Raw genomic sequence first — 13,738 nt, 5'->3', positions numbered from 1 at the left:
CTTGAAATATGCTTTGACTAAACTCTCAGGTTTGTATTCTCCTAGCATGACTGCAGTGAACTCTGTGAAAAGAAATGTCCCTTTAGCAGGAGACTGTATTTTAAAGAATTTTAGTAAAATCCAAATAAGTTTGAAACCCTTTCCAATAAAAGATCTGTAAACAATGTCTTCCATGCTTGTTCAATGAACCATGAACAATTATTGCACCTGCTCTTGTGGAAGAGTCGTTAGGACACTAACTGTTTATAGGTGGTCACGGTTACAATAACGTGGGACATTAAAGGGGTCTTTCTACTGACTCTGAAAAACACCAGAAGAAAGATGCCTAGGGTGCCTGCTCGCCTGTGTGAACATGCCATAGGCATCCTGCAGGGTGGCCTGAGGACTGCAGATGTGGCCAGATCAATAATCTGCAATGTCTTGTAATGTAAGATGCCTAAGGCAATGCTACAGGAAGGGCAGCCGATTGTCCTTGCAGTGCAAACCACACGTGACCGTGTGTTTCCCCTTTTACTGATTTTTGTTAAAGGAGACCTATTTTGAGACTTTTTACCAGATGTTTCACAAAGCAGTCTGGTGTAAAACGACGTGCACAAACATACACGAATTTAGGTATTTTGGGGGCATATTTCCTTCAAAAATACAACTTCTCCACTGCGTCTTCAGTGGCTCTATTGCCGGGAGTACATGAAGACTCTTATGTTCAATCTTACAGCCAACAACAGAACACTTACAATGCTTACGAAGCTGAGACATGTGTGGAAAGCATGGTGGATTGTGTGCAGCTCACTCAGGGGAGGATCTATGGTAATAGGGCGGGGCTTGTTCCAACATGACATCACGTTAGGGAGCAAATGAAATCGACTCATTTTGAGACACTGTTTATGATTTATTGGGAATATATCAAAGGAGTGGGTGGATTTTTACCATTGTAGGGTGGTTGTGTACACACTCTGCCGACACAGAGTTATGTTCAAACACCATTTAAAAGTGAATTTTGCATAATAGTTCCCCTTTAATGTCTCATGTAACAAAACTTGCAAAGAGCTCTGTCCTGAAAACAATTCCATGTGTGTGTGTGTGTGTGTGTGTGTGTGTGTGTGTGTGTGTGTGTGTGTGTGATATATGTACAAGAAGCTTATTGAAATTCCACCTAAGCAGAATCTGTGTCATGCTTGGTATATATGTATACTGATGCTTTAGAGGTGCACCTTTATTTTGCTGCTGTTGATTTTCTCATGTTTTATGAATTCTGTGGTTTATACCCAGTATTGCTTTGCATTAAAGACATCTTAAAATTGTACATGTTCATGTCTCTCTTCATTGATGAAGGCTCAGATTCAAAAATAGTTGCAAATAATTAGCTGCTTCTTCATTGTAACTATAGAGTCATGTCTTTGCTACATCACATATGATGGCTCATCATATTGGTTGCATAAAATAGGCAAACTTGAATTTAAATGAACACTGAGCATAGAACCAAACTGTAGAATTGTAAAAAACCAAGCGGTGCATGCTGCGCAAATCAGTGTTGCTTGTAGGCAAGGTGTCAAGATCTCTCCATAACCTATAGGGGACCTAATGATAACGCATGAGGCTAAAAGACAAGACTGAAGATAACCAAGCTTGTTTAGGACCCTGGAGAGACTTAACTTTTAATCTGTTAGGTGACATGTGACCAGGTGAAACTAATTATATAAGTAGCATGTTTAGGGTGGTGGTGGCTATAGTATTTGGGCAAAGTGTAGATTTTATGTTAGTAGTGGGGCCTCCTTTTGGTAATCTTCTTTTGAGATATGTCATGGGCAATGAAGGGGTATGTATCCTGTGTTTGTTCTCCTTTTTTTTCTTTTTTTTTTCTTTTTTCTTTTTCTTTTTTTTTTAACATGTTTTTTTCCCCCATGATTTTAGGTATGTAACTTTTTTTTTTTTTCTTACAGGCTCCATCTAATTTTCATTGCTTTGGTTCTTTGGAGAGATACAAGTGGATTCGGAGGTAGGCTTTTAAAATGAACTTTTAAATCTAAAATATTTGCATGTATAGTTGCAAATCTATAATCTAAAATTGGATTTATCCCTCACAGTGTGGAATACAACCTCTGTTGTTGATTGGCAAGCTGGACGTTCTAATGCAACATGGAACCAAAATTTTCACTTCGCTACGCCTGTTCAAGCTTTGGAGCTACTGTCCAGAAAAAGTGCAAATGGAAATGTTGACGGAGGAAATTCTAGTAGTTTCAGTTATACTTCAGAAGTCCAAACTGCTCAACAGGATTCTAGTTTTGTTCAGTCTTCTGGTGGTGCTGCTCAAGGTAAACCTGTACTAAATGCTCAAGGTCAAGCAACTCCCATGGTTCAACCGCAGGACAACTTGATGATGACTCAGTCCTCAAGGCTCTATTGGTTTGAATCTCTCAAGCCTGAAAACTGTGGCACTTTGCTCTCTCAATCTTGGCCTCAAAAAGGTCAGAATAACGGTGGATTCCAAAGACCTTCCAGGTTCCAGTTTGGAGGCACTGCAAACCAGACATCTGGATCCCAGACCCAGTCGTCATACCAGCCTAGCACCACAACACAGGTTCAGACAGGCGAGTCTATTGCCCAGCCTGAGTCTTTCGGAGCTTCAGCTTCATATCCAAGTCAAACCTCTGGCATGTACTCTGTTGTACAGGGTCCTCTGATTGCATCCTCTTCCCAAATGCCTGGGTTCCACATCCAGTCATCATACCAGCCTGGCACCACAACACAGGTTCAGACAGGCCAGTCTGCGTCTACATCTCAGGCTCAGTCCTCTGGTGCGTCAACGTTGTATCAAGGGATTAGCTCTGGCAGGTATCTGACTTCACTGGGTCATATAATTCCATCCTCCTCCCAGTCTGTGGTCACTACAAACCAGACATCTGGATCCCAGACCCAGTCATCATACCAGCCTGGCACCACAACACTGCTTCAGACAGGCCAGTCTGCTTCTACATCTCAGGCTCTTGGCAGCCATGGAGCTACACCTTCAGGACATGCTAAATGGTACACCATTGTACAAGGTCAGACAATTCCATCTTCTCAAGCGTCTGGATCCCAGACCCAGTCATCATACCAGCCTAGCACTACAACGCTCCTTCAGACAGGCCAGCCTGTTCTTCCTCAGAGTCAGCCTTCGGGAGCTTCTGCTTCATATCCAAGTCAAACCTCTGGCGTGTACAATATTGCACAGCGTCCATTGACTGCAACCCTTTCCGAAATACCTGGGTTCCACATCCAGTCATCATACCAGCCTGGCACTACAACACTGCTTCAGACAGGCCAGTCTGCGTCTACATCTCAGGCTCAGTCCTCTGGTGCATCAACATTGTATCAAGGAATTAGGAGGAATGTGACTTCTCTGGGTCATGGCTTTCCATACTCAACCCAGTCTGTGGTGACTGCAAACCAGACATCTGGATCCCAGACCCAGTCATCATACCAGCCTGGCACTACAACACTGCTTCAGACAGGCCAGTCTGCTCCTACATCTCAGGCTCAGTCCTCTGGTGCGTCAACGTTGTATCAAGGGATTAGCTCTGGCAGGTATCTGACTTCACTGGGTCATATAATTCCATCCTCCTCCCAGTCTGTGGTCACTACAAACCAGACATCTGGATCCCAGACCCAGTCATCATACCAGCCTGGCACCACAACACTGCTTCAGACAGGCCAGTCTGCTCCTACATCTCAGGCTCAGTCCTCTGGTGCATCAACATTGTATCAAGGAATTAGGAGGAATGTGACTTCTCTGGTTCATGGCTTTCCATACTCAACCCAGTCTGTGGTGACCGCAAACCAGACATCTGGATCCCAGACCCAGTCATCATACCAGCCTAGCACTACAACACTCCTTCAGACAGGCAGGCCTGTTCTTCCTCAGAGTCAGCCTTCGGGAGCTTCTGCTTCATATCCAAGTCAAACCTCTGGCGTGTACAATATTGCACAGCGTCCATTGACAGCAACCCTTTCCGAAATACCTGGGTTCCACATCCAGTCATCATACCAGCCGGGCACTACAACACTGCTTCAGACAGGCCAGTCTGCGTCTACATCTCAGGCTCAGTCCTCTGGTGCATCAACATTGTATCAAGGAATTAGGAGGAATGTGACTTCTCTGGGTCATGGCTTTCCATACTCAACCCAGTCTGTGGTGACTGCAAACCAGACATCTGGATCCCAGACCCAGTCATCATACCAGCCTGGCACCACAACACTGCTTCAGACAGGCCAGTCTGCTTCTACATCCCAGGCTCTTGGCAGCCATGGAGCTGCACCTTCAGGACATGCTAAATGGTACACCATTGTACAAGGTCAGACAATTCCATCTTCTCAAGCGTCTGGATCCCAGACCCAGTCATCATACCAGCCTAGCACTACAACACTGCTTCAGACAGGCCAGCCTGTTCTTCCTCAGAGTCAGCCTTCGGGAGCTTCTGCTCCATATCCAAGTCAAACCTCTGGCGTGTACAATATTGCACAGCGTCCATTGACTGCAACCCTTTCCGAAATACCTGGGTTCCACATCCAGTCATCATACCAGCCTGGCACTACAACACTGCTTCAGACAGGCCAGTCTGCGTCTACATCTCAGGCTCAGTCCTCTGGTGCATCAACATTGTATCAAGGAATTAGGAGGAATGTGACTTCTCTGGGTCATGGCTTTCCATACTCAACCCAGTCTGTGGTGACTGCAAACCAGACATCTGGATCCCAGACCCAGTCATCATACCAGCCTGGCACTACAACACTGCTTCAGACAGGCCAGTCTGCTCCTACATCTCAGGCTCAGTCCTCTGGTGCATCAACATTGTATCAAGGAATTAGGAGGAATGTGACTTCTCTGGGTCATGGCTTTCCATACTCAACCCAGTCTGTGGTGACTGCAAACCAGACATCTGGATCCCAGACCCAGTCATCATACCAGCCTGGCACCACAACACTGCTTCAGACAGGCCAGTCTGCTTCTACATCTCAGGCTCTTGGCAGCCATGGAGCTGCACCTTCAGGACATGCTAAATGGTACACCATTGTACAAGGTCAGACAATTCCATCTTCTCAAGCGTCTGGATCCCAGACCCAGTCATCATACCAGCCTAGCACTACAACACTGCTTCAGACAGGCCAGCCTGTTCTTCCTCAGAGTCAGCCTTCGGGAGCTTCTGCTCCATATCCAAGTCAAACCTCTGGCGTGTACAATATTGCACAGCGTCCATTGACTGCAACCCTTTCCGAAATACCTGGGTTCCACATCCAGTCATCATACCAGCCTGGCACTACAACACTGCTTCAGACAGGCCAGTCTGCGTCTACATCTCAGGCTCAGTCCTCTGGCGCATCAACATTGTATCAAGGAATTAGGAGGAATGTGACTTCTCTGGGTCATGGCTTTCCATACTCAACCCAGTCTGTGGTGACTGCAAACCAGACATCTGGATCCCAGACCCAGTCATCATACCAGCCTGGCACCACAACACTGCTTCAGACAGGCCTGTCTGCTTCTACATCTCAGGCTCAGTCCTCTGGTGCCTCAACATTCTATCAAGGGATTAGCTCTGGCAGGTATCTGACTTCACTGGGTCAGAGCATTCCATCCTCCTCCCACTCTGTGGTCACTACAAACAAAATCTCTGGATTGCAGGACCAGTCATTTCAGCCTGACACCACAACAAATGCTTTGGTGGGTCAGTCTGCTTCTACATCTTTGGCTCACGGCAACTTTCAGGCTCCAAATTGGCATACGATAACTCCTCCTAGATTCCATAATTTGCTACGGAACGTGTCGGTTTCTCAATCTCTGAGCTCTGATCCCCAAACAAGAACAATCAACAATATTTTGCCGTTTCTGAACCAAAGTGCTGGGACTTCTGCCATGTCTCAGAATAATGTACAGACCCCAGCATTTCACACATCTACACACTTCTCACCTGTCCCACAAACTGTTGCCACTCCCCCAGTCTCTCTACCCAAGCCTTGCCGACAAACACAATGCTCAATGGTGGAGAGTGCAATTGCCTCTATAGCATCCAGCCAAACCTCTCCTCGTGTTGCCACATCATCTCAAGGCACAGGCTCTTTTGCTGCTGTACCCATTCCAGGTACCTCACAGAATTTTGCAGGCATTGATTTCCAGGGTACATTGCCAGTACATGACCAGTACAGCTCGGTGTGTAACTTTCCATTTGGTTTCTGCAATTCTCCTCAAGGAGCTGCAAACAACAAATTTGTTCGAAGCCAGAGTGTACAGACACACAACCTGTGAACCAAGAATTCATGGGACACTTTCTGGAATCAGTGCCTCATCAGCATTCTGTGTTCCACAAAGCTTTTCCAATACACCTGAAATTGTGAGCTCAGCCACTTACAGCTCCCCCCCCCCCCCCCCCCCCCCCCCCCATTTCACAACACCAGGCCCTCCTGACAATCTCAACTGTAAGATTAACTACTGAGTGCTTTGATCGCTGACTGAATATATGCTCATTTGTGGTGCTTTTTATTGTTTGCCTGAATTTTTGTTGCAATAAAAGGAGAATGCACATTTTGACTTGGCTGTGTTTCCTCAAATGAAATTCTCACTTGATGGGTAATGAATTTAGTCTGTATTTGGAGTCTTTTCAATCTATAGCATTTGATCATGCTTATTTTCACTAAAACCTTTTTATGGTCACAGACTAATCTCACTTTCCTCAGTGGTTTGAATAATGAAGTAATAAATAATTCATTAGCAGTGCGTATAGAACACTTGCCAGTATCTTGCCTTTGGTCAGTCCTTGTCTTTGTTCAAGGCTCACTCAGATTTTGAGCAGTGAAGTATTTGCAGAAAGTGTAGCTAGTTTTCAACACTGTTTATGCAATTCTGGCCAAAATGGTTTGAAACTTTTGTGTTAATTTTCATAGCTCTTGCTCTTGAAATATGCTTTGACTAAACTCTCAGGTTTGTATTCTCCTAGCATGACTGCAGTGAACTCTGTGAAAAGAAATGTCCCTTTAGCAGGAGACTGTATTTTAAAGAATTTTAGTAAAATCCAAATAAGTTTGAAACCCTTTCCAATAAAAGATCTGTAAACAATGTCTTCCATGCTTGTTCAATGAACCATGAACAATTATTGCACCTGCTCTTGTGGAAGAGTCGTTAGGACACTAACTGTTTATAGGTGGTCACGGTTACAATAACGTGGGACGTTAAAGGGGTCTTTCTACTGACTCTGAAAAACACCAGAAGAAAGATGCCTAGGGTGCCTGCTCGCCTGTGTGAACATGCCATAGGCATCCTGCAGGGTGGCCTGAGGACTGCAGATGTGGCCAGATCAATAATCTGCAATGTCTTGTAATGTAAGATGCCTAAGGCAATGCTACAGGAAGGGCAGCCGATTGTCCTTGCAGTGCAAACCACACGTGACCGTGTGTTTCCCCTTTTACTGATTTTTGTTAAAGGAGACCTATTTTGAGACTTTTTACCAGATGTTTCACAAAGCAGTCTGGTGTAAAACGACGTGCACAAACATACACGAATTTAGGTATTTTGGGGGCATATTTCCTTCAAAAATACAACTTCTCCACTGCGTCTTCAGTGGCTCTATTGCCGGGAGTACATGAAGACTCTTATGTTCAATCTTACAGCCAACAACAGAACACTTACAACGCTTACGAAGCTGAGACATGTGTGGAAAGCATGGTGGATTGTGTGCAGCTCACTCAGGGGAGGATCTATGGTAATAGGGCGGGGCTTGTTCCAACATGACATCACGTTAGGGAGCAAATGAAATCGACTCATTTTGAGACACTGTTTATGATTTATTGGGAATATATCAAAGGAGTGGGTGGATTTTTACCATTGTAGGGTGGTTGTGTACACACTCTGCCGACACAGAGTTATGTTCAAACACCATTTAAAAGTGAATTTTGCATAATAGTTCCCCTTTAATGTCTCATGTAACAAAACTTGCAAAGAGCTCTGTCCTGAAAACAATTCCATGTGTGTGTGTGTGTGTGTGTGTGTGTGTGTGATATATGTACAAAAAGCTTATTGAAATTCCACCTAAGCAGAATCTGTGTCATGCTTGGTATATATGTATACTGATGCTTTAGAGGTGCACCTTTATTTTGCTGCTGTTGATTTTCTCATGTTTTATGAATTCTGTGGTTTATACCCAGTATTGCTTTGCATTAAAGACATCTTAAAATTGTACATGTTCATGTCTCTCTTCATTGATGAAGGCTCAGATTCAAAAATAGTTGCAAATAATTAGCTGCTTCTTCATTGTAACTACAGAGTCATGTCTTTGCTACATCACATAAGATGGCTCATCATATTGGTTGCATAAAATAGGCAAACTTGAATTTAAATGAACACTGAGCATAGAACCAAACTGTAGAATTGTAAAAAACCAAGCGGTGCATGCTGCGCAAGTCAGTGTTGCTTGTAGGCAAGGTGTCAAGATCTCTCCATAACCTATAGGGGACCTAATGATAACGCATGAGGCTAAAAGACAAGACTGAAGATAACCAAGCTTGTTTAGGACCCTGGAGAGACTTAACTTTTAATCTGTTAGGTGACATGTGACCAGGTGAAACTAATTATATAAGTAGCATGTTTAGGGTGGTGGTGGCTATAGTATTTGGGCAAAGTGTAGATTTTATGTTAGTAGTGGGGCCTCCTTTTGGTAATCTTCTTTTGAGATATGTCATGGGCAATGAAGGGGTATGTATCCTGTGTTTGTTCTCCTTTTTTTTCTTTTTTTTTCTTTTTTTTTTCTTTTTTCTTTTTTTTTTTTTTTTTTACATGTTTTTTTCCCCCCATGATTTTAGGTATGTAACTTTTTTTTTTTTTTTTTTTTCTTACAGGCTCCATCTAATTTTCATTGCTTTGGTTCTTTGGAGAGATACAAGTGGATTCGGAGGTAGGCTTTTAAAATGACCTTTTAAATCTAAAATATTTGCATGTATAGTTGCAAATCTATAATCTAAAATTGGATTTATCCCTCACAGTGTGGAATACAACCTCTGTTGTTGATTGGCAAGCTGGACGTTCTAATGCAACATGGAACCAAAATTTTCACTTCGCTACGCCTGTTCAAGCTTTGGAGCTACTGTCCAGAAAAAGTGCAAACGGAAATGTTGACGGAGGAAATTCTAGTAGTTTCAGTTATACTTCAGAAGTCCAAACTGCTCAACAGGATTCTAGTTTTGTTCAGTCTTCTGGTGGTGCTGCTCAAGGTAAACCTGTACTAAATGCTCAAGGTCAAGCAACTCCCATGGTTCAACCGCAGGACAACTTGATGACTCAGTCCTCAAGGCTCTATTGGTTTGAATCTCTCAAGCCTGAAAACTGTGGCACTTTGCTCTCTCAATCTTGGCCTCAAAAAGGTCAGAATAACGGTGGATTCCAAAGACCATCCAGGTTCCAGTTTGGGGGCACTGCAAACCAGACATCTGGATCCCAGACCCAGTCGTCATACCAGCCTAGCACCACAACACAGGTTCAGTCTATTGCCCAGCCTGAGTCTTTCGGAGCTTCAGCTTCATATCCAAGTCAAACCTCTGGCATGTACTCTGTTGTACAGGGTCCTCTGATTGCATCCTCTTCCCAAATGCCTGGGTTCCACATCCAGTCATCATACCAGCCTGGCACCACAACACAGGTTCAGACAGGCCAGTCTGCGTCTACATCTCAGGCTCAGTCCTCTGGTGCGTCAACGTTGTATCGAGGGATTAGCTCTGGCAGGTATCTGACTTCACTGGGTCATATAATTCCATCCTCCTCCCAGTCTGTGGTCAATACAAACCAGACATCTGGATCCCAGACCCAGTCATCATACCAGCCTGGCACCACAACACTGCTTCAGACAGGCCAGTCTGCTTCTACATCTCAGGCTCTTGGCAGCCATGGAGCTGCACCTTCAGGACATGCTAAATGGTACACCATTGTACAAGGTCAGACAATTCCATCTTCTCAAGCCTCTGGATCCCAGACCCAGTCATCATACCAGCCTGGCACCACAACACAGGTTCAGACAGTCCAGTCTGCTTCTACATCTCAGGCTCAGTCCTCTGGTGCATCAACATTGTATCCAGGGATTAGGAGGAATGTGACTTCTCTGGGTCATGGCTTTCCATACTCAACCCAGTCTGTGGTGACCGCAAACCAGACATCTGGATCCCAGACCCAGTCATCATACCAGCCTAGCACTACAACACTCCTTCAGACAGGCAGGCCTGTTCTTCCTCAGAGTCAGCCTTCGGGAGCTTCTGCTTCATATCCAAGTCAAACCTCTGGCGTGTACAATATTGCACAGCGTCCATTGACTGCAACCCTTTCCGAAATACCTGGGTTCCACATCCAGTCATCATACCAGCCTGGCACTACAACACTGCTTCAGACAGGCCAGTCTGCGTCTACATCTCAGGCTCAGTCCTCTGGTGCATCAACATTGTATCAAGGAATTAGGAGGAATGTGACTTCTCTGGGTCATGGCTTTCCATACTCAACCCAGTCTGTGGTGACTGCAAACCAGACATCTGGATCCCAGACCCAGTCATCATACCAGCCTGGCACTACAACACTTCTTCAGACAGGCCAGTCTGCTCCTACATCTCAGGCTCAGTCCTCTGGTGCATCAACATTGTATCAAGGAATTAGGAGGAATGTGACTTCTCTGGGTCATGGCTTTCCATACTCAACCCAGTCTGTGGTGACTGCAAACCAGACATCTGGATCCCAGACCCAGTCATCATACCAGCCTGGCACCACAACACTGCTTCAGACAGGCCAGTCTGCTTCTACATCTCAGGCTCTTGGCAGCCATGGAGCTGCACCTTCAGGACATGCTAAATGGTACACCATTGTACAAGGTCAGACAATTCCATCTTCTCAAGCGTCTGGATCCCAGACCCAGTCATCATACCAGCCTAGCACTACAACACTGCTTCAGACAGGCCAGCCTGTTCTTCCTCAGAGTCAGCCTTCGGGAGCTTCTGCTCCATATCCAAGTCAAACCTCTGGCGTGTACAATATTGCACAGCGTCCATTGACTGCAACCCTTTCCGAAATACCTGGGTTCCACATCCAGTCATCATACCAGGCTGGCACTACAACACTGCTTCAGACAGGCCAGTCTGCGTCTACATCTCAGGCTCAGTCCTCTGGCGCATCAACGTTGTATCAAGGGATTAGCTCTGGCAGGTATCTGACGTCACTGGGTCATATAATTCCTTCCTCCTCCCAGTCTGTGGTCACTACAAACCAGACATCTGGATCCCAGACCCAGTCATCATACCAGCCTGGCACTACAACACTGCTTCAGACAGCCCAGTCTGCTCCTACATCTCAGGCTCAGTCCTCTGGTGCATCAACATTGTATCAAGGAATTAGGAGGAATGTGACTTCTCTGGGTCATGGCTTTCCATACTCAACCCAGTCTGTGGTGACTGCAAACCAGACATCTGGAGCCCAGACCCAGTCATCATACCAGCCTGGCACCACAACACTGCTTCAGACAGGCCAGTCTGCTTCTACATCTCAGGCTCTTGGCAGCCATGGAGCTGCACCTTCAGGACATGCTAAATGGTACACCATTGTACAAGGTCAGACAATTCCATCTTCTCAAGCCTCTGGATCCCAGACCCAGTCATCATACCAGCCTAGCACTACAACACTCCTTCAGACAGGCCAGCCTGTTCTTCCTCAGAGTCAGCCTTCGGGAGCTTCTGCTTCATATCCAAGTCAAACCTCTGGCGTGTACAATATTGCACAGCGTCCATTGACTGCAACCCTTTCCGAAATACCTGGGTTCCACATCCAGTCATCATACCAGCCTGGCACTACAACACTGCTTCAGACAGGCCAGTCTGCGTCTACATCTCAGGCTCAGTCCTCTGGCGCATCAACATTGTATCAAGGAATTAGGAGGAATGTGACATCTCTGGGTCATGGCTTTCCATACTCAACCCAGTCTGTGGTGACTGCAAACCAGACATCTGGATCCCAGACCCAGTCATCATACCAGCCTAGCACTACAACACTCCTTCAGACAGGCCAGCCTGTTCTTCCTCAGAGTCAGCCTTCGGGAGCTTCTGCTTCATATCCAAGTCAAACCTCTGGCGTGTACAATATTGCACAGCGTCCATTGACTGCAACCCTTTCCGAAATACCTGGGTTCCACATCCAGTCATCATACCAGCCTGGCACTACAACACTGCTTCAGACAGGCCAGTCTGCGTCTACATCTCAGGCTCAGTCCTCTGGTGCATCAACATTGTATCAAGGAATTAGGAGGAATGTGACTTCTCTGGGTCATGGCTTTCCATACTCAACCCAGTCTGTGGTGACTGCAAACCAGACATCTGGATCCCAGACCCAGTCATCATACCAGCCTGGCACTACAACACTGCTTCAGACAGGCCAGTCTGCTACTACATCTCAGGCTCAGTCCTCTGGTGCATCAACATTGTATCAAGGAATTAGGAGGAATGTGACTTCTCTGGGTCATGGCTTTCCATACTCAACCCAGTCTGTGGTGACTGCAAACCAGACATCTGGATCCCAGACCCAGTCATCATACCAGCCTGGCACCACAACACTGCTTCAGACAGGCCTGTCTGCTTCTACATCTCAGGCTCAGTCCTCTGGTGCCTCAACATTCTATCAAGGGATTAGCTCTGGCAGGTATCTGACTTCACTGGGTCAGAGCATTCCATCCTCCTCCCACTCTGTGGTCACTACAAACAAAATCTCTGGATTGCAGGACCAGTCATTTCAGCCTGACACCACAACAAATGCTTTGGTGGGTCAGTCTGCTTCTACATCTTTGGCTCACGGCAACTTTCAGGCTCCAAATTGGCATACGATAACTCCTCCTAGATTCCATAATTTGCTACGGAACGTGTCGGTTTCTCAATCTCTGAGCTCTGATCCCCAAACAAGAACAATCAACAATATTTTGCCGTTTCTGAACCAAAGTGCTGGGACTTCTGCCATGTCTCAGAATAATGTACAGACCCCAGCATTTCACACATCTACACACTTCTCACCTGTCCCACAAACTGTTGCCACTCCCCCAGTCTCTCTACCCAAGCCTTGCCGACAGACACAATGCTCAATGGTGGAGAGTGCAATTGCCTCTATAGCATCCAGCCAAACCTCTCCTCGTGTTGCCACATCATCTCAAGGCACAGGCTCTTTTGCTGCTGTACCCATTCCAGGTACCTCACAGAATTTTGCAGGCATTGATTTCCAGGGTACATTGCCAGTACATGACCAGTACAGCTCGGTGTGTAACTTTCCATTTGGTTTCTGCAATTCTCCTCAAGGAGCTGCAAACAACAAATTTGTTCGAAGCCAGAGTGTACAGACACACAACCTGTGAACCAAGAATTCATGGGACACTTTCTGGAATCAGTGCCTCATCAGCATTCTGTGTTCCACAAAGCTTTTCCAATACACCTGAAATTGTGAGCTCAGCCACTTACAGCTCCCCCCCATTTCCCAACACCAGGCCCTCCTGACAATCTCAACTGTAAGATTAACTACTGAGTGCTTTGATCGCTGACTGAATATGCTCATTTGTGGTGCTTTTTATTGTTTGCCTGAATTTTTGTTGCAATAAAAGGAGAATGCACATTTTGACTTGGCTGTGTTTCCTCAAATGAAATTCTCACTTGATGGGTAATGAATTTAGTCTGTATTTGGAGTCTTTTCAATCTATAGCATTTGATCATGCTT

At 45.6% G+C, this 13,738-nt stretch overlaps 2 protein-coding genes across 2 annotated transcripts; both read left to right on the top strand.

The window, feature by feature from the left end:
• The first annotated feature begins 1,668 nt into the window (after positions 1-1,668).
• LOC108262588 (mucin-5AC) lies at positions 1,669-6,556 on the top strand. Its single transcript, XM_053687015.1, has 3 exons — positions 1,669-1,816; positions 1,941-1,996; positions 2,085-6,556. The coding sequence occupies exons 1-3, from the start codon at positions 1,797-1,799 to the stop codon at positions 6,278-6,280; spliced, it is 4,272 nt and encodes a 1,423-aa protein (XP_053542990.1). The 5' UTR covers positions 1,669-1,796; the 3' UTR covers positions 6,281-6,556.
• Positions 6,557-8,577: 2,021 nt separating this feature from the next.
• LOC128635225 (mucin-5AC-like) lies at positions 8,578-13,642 on the top strand. Its single transcript, XM_053687036.1, has 3 exons — positions 8,578-8,719; positions 8,863-8,918; positions 9,007-13,642. The coding sequence occupies exons 1-3, from the start codon at positions 8,700-8,702 to the stop codon at positions 13,380-13,382; spliced, it is 4,452 nt and encodes a 1,483-aa protein (XP_053543011.1). The 5' UTR covers positions 8,578-8,699; the 3' UTR covers positions 13,383-13,642.
• The last annotated feature ends 96 nt before the right edge of the window (positions 13,643-13,738 follow it).

This window comes from Ictalurus punctatus, chromosome 16, assembly GCF_001660625.3.
Source record: "Ictalurus punctatus breed USDA103 chromosome 16, Coco_2.0, whole genome shotgun sequence".
Classification (NCBI taxonomy): Eukaryota; Metazoa; Chordata; class Actinopteri; order Siluriformes; family Ictaluridae; genus Ictalurus; species Ictalurus punctatus.
Note: the sequence above shows the minus strand (reverse complement) of the source record. Positions and strands in the feature narration are given on the sequence as shown.

Excerpts from the sequence above, each read along its gene's own strand:
- LOC128635225 (XM_053687036.1), top strand. The coding sequence starts at position 8,700 with ATGTCATGGGCAATGAAGGG. Across the intron at positions 8,720-8,862 it reads ATGTCATGGGCAATGAAGGG|GCTCCATCTAATTTTCATTG; the intron begins GTATGTATCCTG and ends TTTTTCTTACAG. Across the intron at positions 8,919-9,006 it reads AGATACAAGTGGATTCGGAG|TGTGGAATACAACCTCTGTT; the intron begins GTAGGCTTTTAA and ends TATCCCTCACAG.
- LOC108262588 (XM_053687015.1), top strand. The coding sequence starts at position 1,797 with ATGTCATGGGCAATGAAGGG. Across the intron at positions 1,817-1,940 it reads ATGTCATGGGCAATGAAGGG|GCTCCATCTAATTTTCATTG; the intron begins GTATGTATCCTG and ends TTTTTCTTACAG. Across the intron at positions 1,997-2,084 it reads AGATACAAGTGGATTCGGAG|TGTGGAATACAACCTCTGTT; the intron begins GTAGGCTTTTAA and ends TATCCCTCACAG.